Genomic DNA, 20997 nt, shown 5'->3' with positions numbered 1-20997 from the left:
CTCCCTCCTGGATCTGGGTTTTGGCTGCAGAGGCAGTTTGTGCTGTGCTGTGCAAACAGATAAAGAAATAGCAAGGCTAGAGTGAAGTCCAGCACGGGTGTTTTTCAGTCTTAAAGGCTTTGGAATTCTGTTTGGTTTTTATTTTGTTTGGCCTTTTTTTGGTCTCTTTTAGAAAAGCCTTTCACATACAATGATCTCCCAAACAATTTATTTGAAATCATTGGTGGGTGGCGCATACATTATGGGCTGTGGTTTCATTGATATGCTCAGCCTCACTAAGTAGATGGCATATTAAATGTTTTATTTACCCCGTGTGCTACCTGTCATCTAATCAGCTTTTGTTTTTGCTGCATTCTGCTCGTATTATAGCAAGAGTAAGTGGTTTCATGTAAATTAAAACCGCATGAAACCTTTTAAAGCCATTTTAAAATACTAAATGGTTTTGCAAATAGGTTTGTCGGACAAGGATTGGAAAAAGAGCTCTTTGCTTATCCATTTACTCTTTTGTATGCTTATTAGAAGCCTCCCATGTGACTCTTTCATCAAACATTGCATCCCAGTACTCATCTAGAATGCCAAAAGTCATTTATACTGTGCTCAAGAGTGGTTTGCATAAACAAGAGGCAGTTGACAAAGAATACAGTTGTGAGCTGTGATTGCAAATGTTACTTTATAAATTACAACACAGACACACAATAAAGTCAAAACATGCATCCCTGTGATGTTTTCTTGCTTGCCTGGAGCATAAAAGCATGTTGGCTTAAAAGTTTCTTTGCTTTTATTAACTATTATTGCCAATGTTTATGATTGCTATCATTTCACTGTGAATAATTTTGTTTCTTACAGGTGGATCGTATCATCTTCTGCGTCTTTTTGGAGGTTGACTACAAAATTTTCAAGAAGAAAATGGGCGAGTTTTTTCCTCTAGGTAGGTATAGTAATTGAGCGCCATCTGACTTTAAAAAATGATGCAGCAAGAAGACAACAGTTGGCGTCCTTTATTCTTTCCCTGCCTAAGCCAAATATTAAAATGTGAACTTTCTTTAAAGATCAGCTGCTCATAGAGGCTCTGATCCTGGACAAATGCAGACATTTAAAATTTGTGAAACGGTAAAACTGCTTGTGATACTGCTTTTGCAAAGTCAAGGCCTGCTTTTGTATGCTCAGTATAGCTAGTTTCTTCATTCTCTGCTGTATCCATATCTCGTCCCGAAACCTGGTGTGTGGCACTGGGTCTCTTGACTCGCAGAAGAAAATGATTTGCACTAATGTATATAGCTCCTAGTGTGTATTGCTTTTCCATGCTCTTTGTACATGCTTTGCTCTTTCATTAATGATGCTGGTAGGGTTTCTCTGGGTCTGAAAAGATACCGCAGGGGTTAGAGCCCAACTGTGTCTGAATGGGAACTTTAAACTTGAGCTGTCCCTGTGCAAGAATGAATGGGAGAAAGATGGCTCTCACCAGAGCACTTGGGAAATGTTAGCCATTCATCTTACATTTCACACAGGAGGTTACTTTCTAGAATTTAGGAAAACCTGGTGGAAAGTAAATTTGTTAATCCCCCTCTCCCTCCATATGCCTGTGATTTATTTTTATCATATATCATTAGAAATGTGTTCAGTTTTTTATTAACCCTAATCTTCTCCCATTTTATTTTGTTTTCTATGACATCAGTCCTGCTATATGAGGCAAGATCCAGATTTCAGTATTTTGGTTTATCACCCATTTCAGAAGTGGCAGTCACTTAAATACGCCCCACGCCGTCTGTCTGGTGGAAAGGGCCTTTGAGGAACAGAAAGCAGAGCTTTGATGTGGTTTGTTGTGAGTCTCCATTAATTCTACAGGACCATGTTGTCACAGTAGCCACAGTGTTTTCATTTTGCTTTGGCTGGTAGTATGGAAATTGTGATGTTGCTGTCTCATCTTACTAGAACAAAGCATTTTGCAGATGACTTTGTAATCTCCAGTTCGCAATGATTGGCAGCTGAAACTTAAAGACCTATTGAATTATTCAGGTAGCGTAGAATGGTGTCTAACCGCTTAATAATATTTTTGTCTGGAGCACACTGAACATGCATTTCAAAGACTGCATTCATGTCTAATCCATTCATTGTGTGATTATTTTTTTTTTGACAGTGTACCCCAACACATAGCATAAAGTGGCACTACCCTGCCTACTGTTGCTGGCTCTGTCCCTGCCCTTCAGATTAAGTGAGAGTAGACTACAGTGTCAATTTGTCAACAAATTAGAGTATTTAATACTCACCTTCATCGTTAAGGTCTTTGAAATCATGGATTAAAGCCTGGTATTGTTATAAGTGTAAAACCCACTTGGGTTTGAAAGCCTGAGAGACAAGAAGATGCTTCAAAGTTGAAGGATGGCAAGCCCAAAGGGGAAAAGAGACTAAGATGGGAGATTTATTTCTTTTTTGGGCTTTTCAAAACCTGACATTGTTGAACTCCTGTCTACAGCGGACCTGTGTGGTTGGGTGTCATGTTATATAAAGACTTGTAATTGCATTACACCACATTATGTAGATGATCAGTTGTACCATAGTTTTAAAAGTATGTTTATTCTCATGCATGGAAAATTTACAGGTTTTTTGCTTGAATTAAAACTGGGAATTTGATATGTGACCATAGAGAGGTGGTCATAGTGGGGACCCTCTAAGGTGCAGCCAATCCAGTGGTTTGCAGGTATGTGACTATGCAAAAGGTTGATCCAGTGGTTACAGAGACAGCTGTTCAGAGAAAGATGTTTTAGTTCTCAGCAGCCACAATTTGGTATAGATTGCTAAAAGATCTTAGGACACATTTTCATAGGCTCCCTGCTGCAATTTTCTTATAACTAATGATTCTCAATACCAGATTTGATATGCCTTAATGATGCTGGTTTCCAGAAGGACCTGAGCACCTGCTGGCTGGTGAGCTGGAGCTTTAAAAGGAACTAGTTTAGCATCTGAAACTTTATCCCTGACTCAGTGAAGGATTTCCTATGGTTAGGTCAGGAGTCAGTGATTCGGAAGATCTGATTTTAATGCCTTGTATCACCACGGACGTTTGGTACGCCTGTACAGGAATCACTTAGATCTTCAGCTTGTGAGGAGGCAGGAAGGACATGTGCTACCCAAATGACTCTCCATTAGTGTCCCTGGAGAAATGATCAGTGTCTGTGTCTCTCTCCTGGAGCGGTGCCCTAATGATTAATATACAGTCTCAGGCTTTCACTGCTGTCTTGAATGGACACTTTTCCACAGGGTACCACAACTTCAACAGATGTCAGCTGAAGTCATCCCCATCCTAAATTGCCTGTAGCCTGCTGGTGAGAACATCAGCTGAAGGTCTGGACAGTGATCACCAGATGACTATCATGTCTGCTATTTGTTCCTTTTTTCTGGTCTCTTGTGAATTGCCATCTGCATTTAACATAGTAGACTTTGACGAGTTATCAGCAGACTCTCCTACTGTAGGGATGTTCCATCTCTCTGCAGGATGGGTTTCTTGCACAGAGGACTTAGTCAACATGGCTCTGTGTCAAGGAATTAGCAACTGTCTCTACCTTTGACAATAAATTCCTGATATTTAGACTGTGGAAGGAATTGCCAAAACTCTAGTGGTTTGGTTTTGTTTTTAAGTGAATCTATTAACGTAGTGAAATGAAAGTCTTTAAGGATAGACTTGCCCAAAATTTAAATTGATAGGACACTATCTGAACACTCGCAGGAGAGAATAACACTGATTATATTGCTTTAAGCTTAGAGAGAAAACATCAAGACATTTTAAAAGTGTGTCTCGCATTCAGAAACATTATGAATTACATCTACTTTAGTAGATGTGGACAAAAATGCTTAGAAAGAAGAATATAGTCATGGAGTTATATACATAAATAGTTATTACTTTAAACCCAGTGCATTAATAAATCCAAAAAGACATCCAAGTGCTTGAGCTAGTCAAGTGATAATGAAATGAAGCTAGAGTTACACCTCAGTGCATTAGAGTAAGTGGAATATAGATATAGGGAAATGGTTCCATTAGTCGAACATATCATTAGGCCTATTTTGCGAGTGGAATGCCAAAGAAATTAGTCGAGTAATAGTACTGATATTAAGACAACTGCCAAGAGCCTTGTCATTTGCAAACTTTAAATATATAGGGGGAACAGGCAGACTTCTAAGTAATTTCATATCTTAGGAGTGTAGCAAAGCTGTTCAGTAACAGACCAGTTGTCACAGTCTCAATGTTTCTGATTTAATCTCAGTAATCAGTAGCCTGTACAGAACCTGAGCCAAAGCCAGCATGCTCTGAGGGGGAGCGCCACTTAATCTTTAACTCAGATTTAGGATCTCATCCTAGTGGTTGTCCAGAAAAGCACTGGTTTAGAAAGTAAAAGGTCCTGGTCCATGCAGAATTTTCTGTTGAACCTCTGGAGTTTTGCTGAGAAGTTTTTGTATGTCCCGGTAGAAAAAGAGCGAGGGTGGAAGACTGTTTTGATAGAACAACCAACGTTCTGTGCTTAAGATTGATCACTGTTTTAACATATTAGGTGCAACAAACAGTGATTTGATTTTTTTATTATTATTTTTTTTTTCTTTTTACCAATTGAGTCCTATGTCCTAGTGGAAAGAGACAGCCCAGGCATTCTCCCTTCACCTGTGTTGGGAAATTCTCTCTGCTAAATCTGAGAGAATAGAATGTCTTGCTACATCTCTTTCATGCAAATAAAATACCTTTGCCTGCAGTTCTGGCTCAGATGTGTAGTTCTTACATTGCTGGATTCATTACTAGTATTATGAGTGAGCTTTCCGGGAAAGGAGCTGATATACTATTTTTTCTCTTGGAATTCATTGTTTCTTCTAACAGAATTCTGCATGGAGCGTAGATACTAGGCATTATGCTTATTGCTAAATATATATATATTTATAAGACTGGCCAGAAAATGGTATAAAAATAGTCCCCCTTGGAAAGCTAGATTTACCAATATTTACCTTAGAGTGATATGTACTTCTAGGATGCTATTCGTAGAAGTAAAATTAACAGTATTTGTAAACAGTTGCCAGCTGAGGGCAAAGATACCTTTTTTTTTTTCCCCTCCTGTGTACTGTGTATACCTAGCTACTTAATATGTCAGATAGATAATCTTGTAAGGACCTTTAGCAAATGCTTATTTTTCATGGTGGCTGTTGTATATTATGAAAGGTTTATCTTAAATTGTAATGCTTAAAGTATTTCTAAATCTACCACCTGTTATCAGTGGATTGGAGAGGGGAATAATTTTTTCTGAAAATGTTCTTTAGGCAAAAATAATGCTATAAAGGGTATGTACAGTGAAGCTGCAGCATTCAAGGTTATATTACATTCTCACTACTTTAAACAGAGTAATAAAATTACTTCACTAAAGCATTGCTAAAATTGTTAGAGAGAGGACAGGTTTGCACTTTTATTAGACCACTTGATAGATGGAAGATGCAAGCTTTTAGACTCCATGTCCTTTCAGAGCTAATGAAAGGATACTGAGCCCGAGAGCTTGTTCATTTATTTTGAGCCATATCAGTTGGTGTTAGGAAAAAGAGAGAGAAATTGCTTCATCTTGAAAAAAGTTTCTTTCCCCTTTGTTCCAGGTTATGACATTTGATGCATTTTCTGCTTTTATCCTAGTTGACGAAAACACTGTCTCCCCTACCTAAAGCATAGGGATTAGAACTACTGTCTTATATTAATCCTCCTGTTACTTCAGGAGGATGCACAGCATCCTAGTTGTGCATAAATGTGCAAATATATTACAACTGCAGAGGAAATTCATTGTTAAGAGATCTACCAGGCTTGGAATCAAACTGGAAATTGTCTAAATGGCTGAATGAAGGGCTTTGTATTAAAAAGGCAGATCCCTGCACTAATACGTGAGTGAACTCTTAAGCAGAGATTGTAATTTCTGTACTGGTATTGAGAAGCATCGCCCTCTCCACTTAATATGGCAGACTTCGCTGCGGCTGAAGCAGTCCTCAGTGTGAGCAAAGGAATCATAAGTTAGCCCTTAGTAAGTAATCCTGTATCAAATGGGTAATTTGTTTGATAAATTTAGCCTCTCTATTTGCATTTGCAGTGTTCATGAGCCGATTCGTTTCCTTAATTCATCACCTGAATGTATTCCACAAAATATTTTTCATGGGCTTTATTTTACTATGTGGATAGGTGCCAAGCAGTTTACTGGAAGTACCTGATATCCTTTATCTGAGATTTCACCTGAGTGGTGATTTGTCTTGTAAGTCACGAGGCTCTGGTTCTTCTGACTGGTTCAGGCAGGTGTGCAAAGGCCACGGGGGCTTGGAGCCCCCTGGAAACGGACGTTAGGGAGTAAGAGTTGAGGGAGTTTGAAATCCTTTTGGCCTTCTCCTGATCACTGAGGGCCGTCCTGAAGGTTTTGGTTGCAGCTACTTTTCCCGTCTCCATGCAGATTTTTCAGGTTGTCCTGTTCACAGCTGATAACTGCCCGTGTTTTCACAGGTTTAAACTACCGGCAGTCAGACAGTCATCTCCCTTTCTTCGCTGCTTTCCCTCACAAAGCTTTCAAGGCACTGTGTATGGGCTGGGTCCTTGCTGATGGCACGGAGCCTAAATTTGTGCCCAGACACCTGCTGTGGGTACATGACCATGTCCAGGGCTGAGCAGAAGCTGGGACAGAGCCGCAGTGACCAGCCACAGCAGCAGCAGATTGGGATGTGGTGTCACAGTCTGTGGCCTGTGCCCTGGCTGTGGGCAGGATCACCTGCAACCCAGGCCTGTTTGCTGGAAGGAGCAAAACAAGTCTAGCTTCCCTGTCCCCACAGTTCTGATGAAGCTGCAATCCCTGCTGTTGTATTGGGGTGCTCAGGGGACACTCTGGTTTCTCTGGCTTGTGAAACTTTTGACCTGTCACTTTGAGATCCCGCTTGGGTTTTCAGATGGTGAATGTGCAATGAGATGGGTGCATGACCATGCATCCCTTTCCTTTCTAGGGCTACATATCAAGCCACTGAGAGCGTACCAGGGTACCACTCAGTATTTATGCATTCACAGCCATCCGGCTGGGTCTGGACTCCGTGCCAGCATTCAATGTGCCCCCCCCCCCGCCCCCGACTGGAAATGAGGGCGGGGGGGGAGTCTTGTGTTCAGGCAGAAATGAGTGAGGATTTTTTGGTGGGTGGAAGGCCGCAGTGGCTTTGGAGAAGCTGTGGCACACTCACATGGATGTGAAATGCTCTCTGCACTCCTTTGAGCTGTCTTTATATTGGAGGATGTTATCCTCAGATGACTTCTGCAAGACCCCTCACTGAAGGACTTAATTCAAAACAGCTGGGGATAGGCTGTTTCCCGTGGTGGTTCCTTGTCCCTCAGTATTGGAAGCTTCAAAGGAAACACTACCCACGTGGGGGAGCTGGAGGAGCCTGTGCACCAGAATAGGATGCTGGCTTTGCGCTCTCTCTCTCTGTCTCAGCACCTGCAGATCCTGATAAAGTACACTCCAGCATAAATAGGATGCTGTAAAAATTGTTCTCAATCCAAAAGTTTAATATAGCCATAATGCTTAAAATATCTGTCCATTTCAAAATGTGTCTGAAACAACTTACCTCATAAAATCTTAAGCTAACTAAAAGCTAAAAGTGTTCATAAAACTGTGAAACAAAATTTTTCTGTGGCTTTTTGTCTTCATTTGCCATAGCAATGACTGTGCCAGTCCTATCACTCATTGGGGTTGCCTGTCTTAGCCCCTTTTGCCAGTGTCTCACTGTAGTGCAGGAGGATGAACAAGCTCAGGAGCAGTGGTGGGGAGGCAGAGTATGTAACTGATGGCTTAGATACTATTTTAGCATCTTAAGAGACACACAGACCAAGAGAGGGTTCCTAGCACCTTCTAACATGGCAGTGGGTTTCCAGTACCTAGTAAAAAGTTAATGGGCAGTTTCCTGCTCCAGTTTGAATCATAATAAAACTTCCTGGTACGATCCCTTCTGAATTATTTCCTGGCTGGCTGCTGACAGAGCATTATTCTAGATGTTGGCTGTGTGTTGCAAGTATTGGTCACGTCAAAATTTGGGTTTGGATCCTCTGGTTGTATATGCTTTGACAGAGGCTTATGATGCTGTCTGCTATATGCTCTGGAAAATTGTTCGCCTCCTCATTCCTGATAGCAGCAATGGCACAGCTTGGAGCAGGGTATGGACAGACAATGGGGCCATAACCTATTAAAGCATTGTTGTCAGGAGCTTTTCTTTACAAGATGGTCCACTTAGCAGACATTTTCCTTGTCTCCTTCTGTGAGACTGATGATGGAGCCTGCAGTCGATCCAGAAGTCAGAGGAAATGGCTGTTCCTATGTATTTGTCTACTCACTTCAAAACCCCGAGCTCTCCATCTTCTCGGAGACACCTGGCTAAGGGCTGCATTGAATCAGGCAATGAGGATGCCCTTGAAGGCACAGGGGTCATGCAGATGCAAGGACCAGGCTGCTGCATGTGTTAACAGCATGGGAGAGCACAGGGAAGATGATGAGTGCAGTAAATAGAAAGGTGAATATGGAGCAATTATTTACCATCTCTTGTAACACAAGAAGCGCAAGGTGTCTCAGGAAATGATGAATCAGGATGAAAACAAGCAAAAGGAAGTATTTTTTCACCCAGCACATAGTTAGTGTATAAGAATGCTTGCTATGAAGTACTGTGGAGCCTGTAGGTCTTAAATACGGTTAAAAAGAGGATTAGCTCAACCAACAGAGGACTGGTCCAACAGTAGCTATTAATCACCATGGTCTATATGTAACCTTAGGCTCAGGGAGAGACTGGTAGGGGGTGGGAAATGTATTGCTGTTCTGCACTCAGTCTTTCACACACGGATGCCTGGCACCAGAACGTGAGCAAGCAGAAGGTTCTTCTGTATAATACCTTACGTGAAAACATCTTTGATCAGGGATCTTTTCTTCCTGCTGTGTTGCATATTGTGGCATCCTATGTAAAACATTCCAAATGCATTTTATGTCATGCTCAAAAATATCCTGTCCTCTCTGGTCACTAAGTCACTTCATGTGCTCGAGTGCTTCTAATTGCAAAGGGTGCGGTTAAATTTGTGTTTGTCTCATTTGATTGCCTCTGCCTTAGGTTACTGTTGAGATTTTGTTAGAAGCTTGTATTTAGAAATGTGTCGCCATGTGCAAAACACACAATTTTGTGTGTGACTACTACATTAGCATATGTGTGGGTGAGAAATCCACTTTAGCACTTGTGCAAACAAAAGTCAGTTGTTTTCAGTATTTTAGGGCAGGGAGGAAATAAGGAAGTTTTGCAATAGGTTCTTTTTTAAAAACTGATGTATATTTTCCCAACGGTGCCTCATTCGTTTTGTGTAAGGTAGAAGCATCTGGGAAATAGAAATCCAAATATGATCCTGGCTATGAGCACCATTTCCTGCACTGGAACAATGTTGTCCAGTTCAGTCTCAGTGGGATCAGCAGCTACCGCGTAGCCTTTATATGCAGCTGAGGCCCATATGGGTATATGTATTTTACAGCGGATTAAGTGATACGGTACATAAAAGAAGCCATCTATGTGGTGACAGAAAAACCAGTGCCTAACTTCTTAGGAGGTTGGTACTAAGGATTTCTATTTGATATGGCTTCAAAAGCTACAAACACGTTTTACATTCAGTGAGACTCCGGTGTTGTGGGACTGGTGTAACTAAGCAACATGGGAAGAAAAACTGCACCAGTGCTGCAGCAAGGCCTGGATGTACAGACTGTATCAGTGGAAGTTTCTTTATAATCACACTGAAAAATTTGATTAAACTTGCTTAGTGTCAGGTGGAGGTTTATATAGTGCCTCTTTCTCTGTTTGCAGGATTGCATGATTAAAGGATACAAATGTTCAGAACCAAAAGAAGTCCTATTTCTTCTTCCAAAGCAAAAGAATGTGCTTTGTTGTTAAGGATCTTTTTGTTTTACCTTTTCCTTTTCTTCCTTCTTCCTCTTACGAGCACTGAGGATGAGGGAAAGCTTTATGGAAAATATAATTTTTTACAAGTAGATATGAAAAGGCCTGGGTTTAGTTGATCTCATCTGGCAGAGATTTCCAAATCTGCTTTTCCTCAAAGAAAATGTTCCCTTTTTCTGTGCTATTGGTCAGTCTGTTGTATTCTCCCAGTGGAGAACTGAGTTGGAGGGATCAAATCAACCAAAATAGCTTGTGAGCTCCTAGCTTATTGCAAGCCTCGTATGTACAGGGCTTCATCAAACCCTGGGATGTTTCCGTGTGGTTTACTATGCTACAAAAATGTTGACTCTTTCAGGTTGAGATGGACATAGAGCCTGTATACTATTGTGAATCTCCTGTTGGGTAGCAGCAGTGATTGTAAGCAATCAAAAAGAAGTGATTTTTCAGTTACTAAGGATTGAAAATAGACGTGAGACACATGATTATAAAGCTCTCTAAGGATATTAAGATGATCATGTGGACAGATGGGTGAAGCTTTGGGACAAAGTTTTGGAAAGACAAGTGTGATAGAGAGAAATATGGAGTGACTGGTCTTTTCAGCTACTGGACCTGATATTATCATGGTTTAGACAGTTTGCATGAGGCAGGTACCCTGTCCCACACTGCTGGCTACTCAAGATTGGACAGGAGAAGCTTTTTGTTTGAGCAAGCAGAGACTACCCCAAAATGGGATCCATTTTCCTCAATGTTGCGAGACTGTTGTGCCACACATCCTCTGTTATTCTAGTGGAAACTGTACAGGCAGATCATGGAATACCTGCTAGGCAAATGCTTGACAGCAGGAACTTTTTCAGCTGGACCTCTATTTTTGTATAGCAAATAAGCTTAACAGGATGGCTGCAGCTGTCAGTGCTGAAAAGTTTTATATTTTTTTGGTTTTGGCTTTTTTTAAGGCATCAGAAGTATGATCACCAACTTGTCACTTCAGCTTCCTGTACAGCTCTGCCCATCTCATTGCTCTGTTTGCCAGTGCATGTGTATAGAGGCTGCAGAGGGGAGTTTGGTCTGGTCCCACAGTGCCCTCTCAGCCCCTTCCCTGGTTACGCTTAGTACATGGAGTTGCACTTGCAAGAAGGAGCAGACTGAGACACGTGGGTTGCCTGGAAATAAGGAAACATCTGGAAATCAGGAAACAGCAGAAGGTGCTGAAAAAGGAACAAATTCTGAAGGATGAGACAATGCAGCTAAGGAAAGGTTAGAGGAAGGCAGGGAGGAGCTAGGAGTGTGCAGTGCTGTTGGGGGAGTGCCGGCAGCCCAGGATGCAGGCCCTGAATGCGGACGAGACAGCAGCCTCCTGCAGCGTGGAGCTGACTCTTGTGTAAGAGCTCTTCAATGCATGCACAGTTAAAAATAAAAGGTGTTTGTACAGCATTGACTCTCCGCGTGCTAACATGAGGAAGAATGCAAATAGAGGTGTGAGCAACAAGGAGGAGGCAGTTTAATGGCTTTGGGGATTAGCAGCGGTATTTAGAGCCTTTCACCTCTCTGTTCCTAACATAAATCTTAACACAGATTGATGGTTTTGGCCATCTGGTTTGTGTTTGCTTGTATGCAACGACTAGTGAGACAGAGAAAGAACCTGACCAGCAAGGCAAAAGAAAAAAGAAAAAGTATATAACAGAAGAAGGCATCCTCTTCTCCAGTGTCAGTAAGAGCAGGTATGGTGCAATGACTCTGTTTCACAGAGCTCGACAGGTAACAAGGGAGAGGGGAATGAAAGAGCAACAGGCATCACTTGGTACCTGACCCTACCAGGGAGTCTATAACTTATACAAATGTGTATGCTCCGAGCAACTTGCTCCCAAATGAAAAGCTCTGTGATCTTTAGAGATATAGTTACCCCAGATAGCATGAGTGTTAGAGGGCGAGTTTCAATCATAAGTTGACTCTCAACTGTAAATTATTTTATACTTGACTGGAAACTGTTCTCCCATAGATCACCTGTCTAATACCTTAATTTTATATACTATAGCTCAACTTATAAGCTGGAAAATTTTGCGCTCTGAACCATATGACACATTTTGGATTATATGGCTTCCTTGTATGCTAAGCCTTCTAAATACTGATGTGAGTTTTCTTGGGTGTGGGCTGACCCTTGGAGGAAGCCTCTGTTAGTTTTCCTCTCACTCCACGCTGCAAGGTCTGTCATTCCTTTTCCAGCAAGGTCATCTCGGTAGAGCTTCCCAAAATCCAGGGCTTTAATGGGGAAGCCATGTGAAAGGTCACTGTTCGGCTTCTCCAGCCAAAAGAGTAACCAAGAGTTGGTACATGCATGCACACACTATAGCATGTTTTCCTAGTCAATTATTTTTCAACAGGTCTTGAGTAAAGGTTGAGAGTTACAGAGGACCTCACCTCCATTCTTTCAAATGGGGGAGTTTGGACGAGAAATGCTGATGGTACATCTTTAAGGAAATGTTTATTGGTGTCAAAGATTCGCTCTTGGGTTCTGTGGTTTTACTTAATTTTGCTTTGGGATTGACTGCCTGTGGTGCATATTTCAAACCAAAGCAAAGCTCTAGAAGGCTTCCTCTATATGGGGTAAAAAAAAAATCTATAGGGAACATAAAAAATCCAAAACGTAGGTATTACAAATCTCATTTATAGCAATCTTGGCACTGATTTTGCTTTATATTAGGCATGTAGAGCTTCAGTAAAAAATATTTTTACTTGCTTTTACTTCTTCAGAACCAGTAACAAAGAAACTGCCTGTAATATCATTCTGCTGCAGGGAAAGTAAATGAATTTTGGATATAGATTTCTACAATACTGTTTTTTATCCCAAATAATTGGTTTTGGCATAGACCTCTGTCAACTAAGCATGGTGTTTATCACTTCAGCCAGCCACACCAAGGTCAGTGAAAGAGACCGATTTATATTTGACAGGGAAGCACTTCCACCAGATGCATTAATAGTGTGAGAGTAAGAATTATAGACACATGAAGTGGCTGGGGAGTGCTGTGTGCCAAAGGGAAACTCAGATTCAGATCTAGATTGGGGTAGAATTTTCAAAGGCTCCACAATGACCTAGAGATCATGTCACCCAGTGGTTGGGAGACCAACTCCCATTTTAGAAATGATGTAAGGACTTTACTGCCTTTCAGCAAGACTTAGGTTCCTTTTCCCAGAAAAAACAGCCTTTAATCCACAATTAGTTCACAAAAGCGGTCTTTGCCTCTTCATAATTATATTGCATAATGACTTCACTACTTTTTAATAACATCAGATTTCTTGTCTGTGTCCATTATCACTAGCTTAGAAGCTATTCTGTTGCTTTGGGAATTTCATATTCCAAGTCACTTACAGAACTATAATTAAGAACTTCCGCAGAAGACGAGGTGATTATATATATGTTAAGATATTATATTCTGCTGACTTAGTGTCAAGTCTTAGATTAATTTGAAATTTTATCATGCTGGTTTCATTATAAACACTTCCATGGAAAGAACATGTTATTGAAAACTGAATAATTAATAATGTCTGTGTTAACCAAATGTTTTCTGAGTGGTTTGTTGAAAAATGTCAGGACTTCAGTTGAAAATCCTGGCTCCAAGTCAATGGCAGAATCTCTATTGGCTTTAACAAGATCTTTCATTTTCTTATCTCAAAAATTACTTGTCAAAGCTCCTTAAAGTTTCTGGATACAAATTTATATTTGTACAGTAGGGGTCCATGTGCCTTTTTGATCTCCAGAACAATTGTTTGCAGAATAAGGAGAAAGGAGGTAAATGTACAGTGACTTTTCAGTTCTGATCCTTTGGGCTAGACTAAAGCGCGCTTGAGAGAAACCTGCTGTCGTTTAGTGGCTTCTGAAAGTCCTGTCCTCCAGATCATGTGTGAATGAGGTGGAAGGAGGAGAAGGATGAATACAGAATCATCTACTGTAGATTCACAAGGATCCATTAAAATTCTCACACTCATGATTTTAATGCTAATGGCAAACATAGTTCCCAGTGGAGGCCTCTCTTATTAACCAATTGTTATGTCCTCATGCTACTTAAAATAAGGTTTCAGGCTCCAAATCTTGATGAAAGCAGAGCTTCATCCTCATGGTGTGTGTCACAGCATTTGGACCTCAGTGGAATTTATAGTGTAAAGATCTGACCCTGTAAATTAGGACCTAAATACTGCTGTTAGTTTCCATTACCATTGATCGTAATATTGCAAAACTCCCTTGGGTTCAAATGGTGGTCATAATATGCACAAGTTTGAAAGATGTTAAGCTTTAGACAGAAATTGTAGGCTTGCTACAGAATTTGCACATGCCTAAATCCCTTTGAAAGGGTATAAATGTGGTCTATAGGAATTAGGAACACAGCTGACATAAACTTCTGTGGTCAATGAGCTCTCCATTAGATGATTAAGGCTCTGGAACATTGAATTGCTGAGATGTTAACTAAGGCTAATAATTTTTTTTTTCCTCATCAAAACAACTTGTAGTAAGAAATTCCTTTGTTACTGAAATGCAACTTTTTGCAAAAGGAATCTGCTTTCTTCATGTATCATGTTAATAATTACAAGTGTTCAATTCTTGGCTAGCCCAAGTTTGGTCTTAAACCAAAGTCCTGTCTGGCAAATTTATAGTAACTTCTTTATGTGGTATGATTTTTGGATAACTAGTTCTCTTCTTAAAATAGCCAGTTGCTCCCAGGAAACAAAGCAAACTGAAACTTGACAAGTAAACCAAAAACTCTGCTAGCAAAAAGAGAGCAATTTCATTTTATAAAAGTCATAATTTGCAGAATTCTGTAAATTATTTAGAATTTTATTCCCTGTCTTTATTGCTTGCATTTCCTGTATCTGGTAGTAACAGTCTAGTATCAAAACCTTCTTCTCCCATCCACCTCCAGATCTCACTGCAAAATGACAAATGGGAGGAGGCAAACTAAGATATGGGCAATTTGAAACATGGAAACATTTTAGATGTTTCCTGGTATTCTTATTAATAATTTTATTTCTATTTTTTTGACAGATGATGCTAATGAAGAAGGGACTGAGCTGAGTGAAGAGACAGGTGAGTAAACAATATTTTATGCTAAAATATATCATTTCTCCAAATCATCAACTGAACTGAAAGAATTCTTGAAACTAATTGGCTTGGTTGTGATAAGCAGTGCTGGTTGTTTATTGCCAATGTTACCACAGTTACCTCTGTTTTTTAACATCACATAGGGTAAACCATCCCTGATAATAAACACTACATGGTAAGAATGACTGAGACTACCTTTTTAATGTCATCAACTGTTATGAGCCTCTGGGTGATACTTGGTTGCTTTTTATTGATAACTAATTTGAACATGAATGGGAAATAATTAAAATTCTGCGGTCTGTTTGCCTGTAAAGAAGGTGTGAATACAGCAATTCTTGAGTCATTTGCAATTCTGATTAGTGGCCATGATTTGTTTGCAATGAAAATGGTAGCAAAACTCTTAAATACACTGAACTTGATTGGACAGTATTTCAGAGGACTTTTTTCCTGGTCCTCCTAGTTTACTGTTTAAAACAAGTGTCAATGTTTAGGGTTTGTGGATGTGGATAGACTTGAAATGGAAATGATGGATAGGTATAAAGGAAAGAAAGACCTAAGGAACAAGAAAAGGAGAGGACAGAGGATTAGGTATCTCCCATGAGGACAAAAGCTTCCAGTCAGAAGACTTCTGCTAGTTTTCTATAGAGATCTTTATCTACATAATCTTCTTGATCAGGCTTTTTGTAACAGGCTTCCACCACAGCACCCTGTGTTACTTTCCCTGCTGACCTTCACCTAGAGGTTCTCAGTGGACATCTCCTGTACCATAAGAGACCTCCTTTTCTGTGCAGCGTAGCTCCCCCTACTCTTCTTCTCTGCCTCTCCTTCCTAACCAGCTAGTATCCATCCGTGACAGTGCACCAGGCATGTGCACTGTCCCCCAGGTCTCTGTGACACTGATCCCATCATAGCCCGGTGACTGTGCAGAAACTTCCAGTTCTTCTCTTTACGAAAAGATACAGGATCAGAAAGGAGAGCCACATGGAGAAAGGCAGATAAATACCAGCCAGAAAACAGAGGTAAAAGCTTTTGAAGCAGTATCTTGGCTGCTTAAATTGGCAAGATTGTCCTAAAGACAAATGGATTGTGCTGATTTATGCAACCAGTTAATTAGCCTAGAAATTAGAAATACTTGAAGAATGGTGTATATGTATAGATGTGAAAACATGGATATACACAGATAGATATGTGTTACACTGATGGATTAGCACATTCTTTTATGGCTGTTCTGGCCTGTTGATTTTATTACATATAATTACTTTTTGGTGTCAAGATTACTGGATAGGAACTTTTACAAATTTTAATACAATTAGTGTGATTGATATAGTTGTACATACATACATAAAAGTAGAAAAATAAAGACCGTCATTATACAACAAACATTTGCTGAAGATTATCCTACTGTTGAATTTGCAGTATTAATCTAAAATATCCAATTTCATTTTTTACAGTTATCATAGCATGTATACTTTTATAAGCCCAATTATTTTGCATTTTTTATCTTGTTGCTTTTATGGACATTATGCAAATTACATTGGGTTGTTTGGTTTTTTTAAGCTTTTTAAATTGGAATTAAAAGGAAGTACATTTCCACTTAATAGCTGGTGTCTTCTTTCTTGCCTTGTATCCTTCACAGTTTCATTAATTTAAGTGAAGCTACATAGCTGCTCTGGAAGTTATCACTGAATTAAGTAATTTGAGGAAGGTATTTCCCTACTTGTCTGTTTCTTTGTGCATACAAGATAGATGAGATCATAGCTTCCCTCACAGGTTTGCCTGTAGGGTGCTATGAGCTTCAACAGCATGTACTTGGTTATTTCTTTATCACTTGGAGATATTTTGGGAGTCAGTGATTGGTTGTCAGCCATCAATACCTACATGGCTAAAGAGAAGTATCTTGTATATCTGCTCCAGTAGTGGGGCAGATATACAAAAGTTATGCCCTTTTGACCTATTTGTGTATGGCCTTTTTAATGATTGTAGGATGCATTTGCAGGAACTATAAATATATACATAAATTCCATATTGAGGGGAGTTTTCATTTTTATACTCAGATTTTTATCAGTTTGAAGGATATAATGCTTTTTACTGTTCTAAGGGAAAAATAGAGTAGGAACTTCTAGTCACCACTTCAAGATATTAATTGAATAATCATTCTTCATTCTGCTTGACTTCATGGGTCGTGACTCCAGCAGATGGAGTCAGCAGTTGGCACCAATATTGATGACCCTTTTTTTTTTTGAGCTGTCCATATCCAATCTGCTTTGGGGTTATTTCTCCAATTCCTGTGCTTTGGAGGAGGAAGAGAAAAAAAAAAAGTTGGATTCCTGGAGAGCACATGTTGCAGACTACACACATGTGTAGGACCTTTGGCAGAGATTCAAATATTCTGAATTTCACCTAAATTCCTGTGCCTCTAACTTCCTCTTGCTAGGTGTTTCTGAGGGCCAATATCAAACAAAGAGAAAACACAGCGAAGTACAGGGACACAAATGAGATGTAGACTCATTGTATCTGTACCAGTTTTTGTTTGAAGAATGTAGTAGAATGAGGTGGAGGTTACAGAATCGGTCCTAATTTAAACCTGGTGGCAAGAGTTAGAGGAAAAAAAAACCTGATCCTGGTCTGGTGTCAGCTGAAGTCAGTGGGAATATGTCCATTGACTTTAGTGCACACCCGATTAGGCCTTGGGAACAGCTAGAGAATTAGCCGGGAGTAAGGAATAACAGATGACCAAATGTATGTATTATTGAGTGATGGATACATCATGAAAGTAATCTGTCTTGTGTTTCTACCACCCTGAAGTGCAAATATCTCATTACACTCAGAAAGGCCTTTCTTTCTGTGATTTCTCTGCAAAATAAATAAGGGAATATCTTAATTACATCTGCCAGATAATATCCATTAATATCTACATTAATACTATAAAATCAACAAGCATGAATGATCATTTTAGTGAGTTAATCACATAACGTCACTGTGTATATTGAATGTACTAGAATAAGAAAAACATCTAAAAATAAAATAACCTAGTCTTATTAAATATACATACTCAAGACCAGTCTTTTAATGGTGTTAACTCATGGGATTTTAACCCCTCAGTTTGTTGTTTTGGATGCTGTATCTTGTAGCAGCTGCTGACTTAATGGCACCATTTAATTCAAAGTGCTTTGATGTTATCATATGTCATTCAGTTTGCTGTTGGAATGGCTTGAGTCAAAAGGGCAGATATAGTAATAGCAGGTACAGACCTGTGCAGTTCTACATCTCAGCTTTCCTTTATGAAGGATTTCCTACATAAGCAAAGACAAGGACCAGATGACCTAATAGTCTTGTCTACCTTTAACTTCAGTGATTTAACACTGCAGAGTCATGATGCTTAATGTTTTAAGCTCCATTAAGGGAAGATTATTCTAAACTTTAACTTCTGAAGGACTTTGCTTCTATATCCATAGACTCACATATCCATGCACAGAAGCGTGCAAAATAAGCCCTAATACTGCCATAACTGTGTGCGCAATTGCAATGATTGCATGTGGAAATTACAGAAGCGTGTGCTATTATGAGAAGCATGGTCCAGATTCCTACACAATAGTACTGCATTATTAGGCACTGACATAAGTTAATTCTCGTACTGTTAAACCCCCCCCCCCCCGCCCCAAGAAAAGAGTTTCAGTTCTGAACCTGTATTCTGCCTCAACCTGTTCAGCTTCACTCTCCATCAGTTACCAAAACCTTTTGACCTCACATGTATGAAACTTGCCATGCTACTGTCTCTTATTTCCCATCTAATAGTTGTTTGTAATAAATGCCCTGCTGGTTATCCTGTTTCTGTCCTGAGCATCCTAATTAACCACCAATTCATTACTTAAGAAGCTACAGCCATCTCAGAATGGCAGGATGAAGGATCTCGTTCACAGTAACAAGGGAAGCCCTATTATAATCAATGCTGTATAAGTACAGAATTTCTTTGTATGTTCCACTGTGTGCGCACTCTGATACTTTTTTGGACGGAGACTTTCTCTTTTTTTCTGAGGTGGAAATAGCAATTACTTGTAACCAGGGAGATTTGGAAGTTGCGAGGGATTTTGGGAGTAGCTTACTTGGAGACAGACTGTGAGATTTAAGTGGCTCATTGACCCTCTGAATTAGCCTATAAAGAAGAATTCTTTCTCCTGGTGTTAGACCTCAGAAATGTTTTTGGACAGATGATCAAGATTAGAAAAGCTTTTAATATGATCAGTTCAGACACCAGTCTAGGTGTGCTGTTTTTAAACTGAAATTTGCAGGCAAAACTTCTGTAATCTTTTGCTAACTGTTCTGAAAGACATACGTACTGTTGGAGAGCAGAAAGGGTTAAGAGTTGTATTTTGACCATAATAAAAAGACATTATTTTGAAGCCTGTACAAATCCCTTTCTGTCTCTGGAATAAGAGAAATCTGCTAAAAAGCAGTGAAATTGTGATTGAAATCTTGTTCTCCTGGGACAGTGTCTCTGCATCCTTTTGTGAGCATTTTAAGGTTCTATATGGAGTGCAAAAAGATCATTTATTTTGAGACAGTAACAGTCCTGACTTCTCTGAAAGTAAGCCTCCTCCCTCTCCATCTTTGTGCTGTCAATTAAGATGTTGGTTATATTATCTAATGTATTCAGATACTCCTGAAAGACCTGGCTGGACATTTGCACTTAAACTTGATTGACATTTGACTTGTGGGACTAGAGGAAGCCTCACAGATTGGTTAGATGATAAAATTCATCACTAGAAGGGTGAGTGTTGATTGAAACACTCCTATTGATTCAGTCCCCTGATGTGAATCATTGTCAACCAAAAAGGGGAACGTAGCAGGTAGTTCGGAGTGGCATTAGAACCAAAGCAGCCATAAGTCGATATGGTCCACTAAAAATATTCAAGTTATTTTTTAAAAGAATGGGAGAATGTTGGCAGGAATCAATCCTTAAGAGCCTGGTTATTTTCAGGATCTCTCTTTTGTATTGAAGTTCTTGTTGAACTCTATCACCGTTGCTCCTGAGTAACCCCTTTAAAAGGATGATAAAGTGTGTCTTTATTTGGCAGGTTTTGCCTTTATTTTTCCCCACAGTATTTCTTGTGGTTACTCCTACATTCTCACCACTCCAGAAATAAATTAATCTTAGCACTTGAAAACTAATTTGTTTTCCTCAAAATATTGTATTTTAATTTCAAATTCAGATGAGCAAATGTGATGACATGATACGTCCTATGTTAACTACTGTTGGGAAAGGTCTACCTCCTGATACCAAGCCAAACCTGAAAGTATGTTCTGCTTTGCAGTAACTAGCTTTATTTACTGATATCTAAGGACCCTTCATGGTCTGAACTGTGTGGAATTCTATAATGAAGCAGAAATTCCATTCTAGAAGAAATTTTTAAGAACAATATTCAGTTTGGCTTTTTTGGGTAATGCTCATTACTTAAAATTAAGAAAGTGAGATGGAATTTAATTACTCACAGATCTCCATTATGGGAATTTTTTTTGACATTTTAAGCTGTTGCTTCACGTAAATCCCTGCCAGCTTCCCAATCCATGGCTCTTTTATTTTTTGGACAGTAAGTACAGTAGAATAACCAGTTTCCCAGGAGGGCAGGCAGAGAACGTTTCTGAGTTTCCTGGGCTCCATGCAAAGCCAATGATTGAGTCTTTTTTTTTTTCTCTTGAATGAACACAGTATTCCCCTTGACTGTGCAAGTTCCCTTTCCACATCCTCACTTACTTCTTTCACACCTTCCTGTTTGGAAACTTTCAGCATTTGGTTGCTAGATATCTTCTACCCTTCCACAACTACATATAAAAGGCTAGTATCTACAGCTCTTAGCAGAGCCGAGTTCTTTATGAGAACTGGGCATCTGATCACTGAGAGCTGTTTAAAAATCCACTGACATACAGAATAGATGATTGTGTGGGGTGTGTAT

The 20997-nt window shown here is 39.7% G+C and overlaps 1 protein-coding gene across 4 annotated transcripts in view; it reads left to right on the top strand.

The window, feature by feature from the left end:
* Positions 1-20997, top strand: part of MACROD2 (mono-ADP ribosylhydrolase 2) — a 942372-nt gene that overhangs the window by 851603 nt on the left and 69772 nt on the right. For all 4 annotated transcript variants that reach the window (XM_069787543.1, XM_069787546.1, XM_069787545.1 and 1 more), the window contains 2 exons: positions 847-928; positions 14990-15031. In XM_069787543.1, the coding sequence (XP_069643644.1) occupies positions 847-928; positions 14990-15031 (124 nt within the window). The remainder of the gene's footprint in view (positions 1-846; positions 929-14989; positions 15032-20997) is intronic.

This window comes from Haliaeetus albicilla, chromosome 7, assembly GCF_947461875.1.
Source record: "Haliaeetus albicilla chromosome 7, bHalAlb1.1, whole genome shotgun sequence".
Taxonomy (NCBI): domain Eukaryota; kingdom Metazoa; phylum Chordata; class Aves; order Accipitriformes; family Accipitridae; genus Haliaeetus; species Haliaeetus albicilla.
This window is presented reverse-complemented; position numbering and strand designations above follow the sequence as displayed.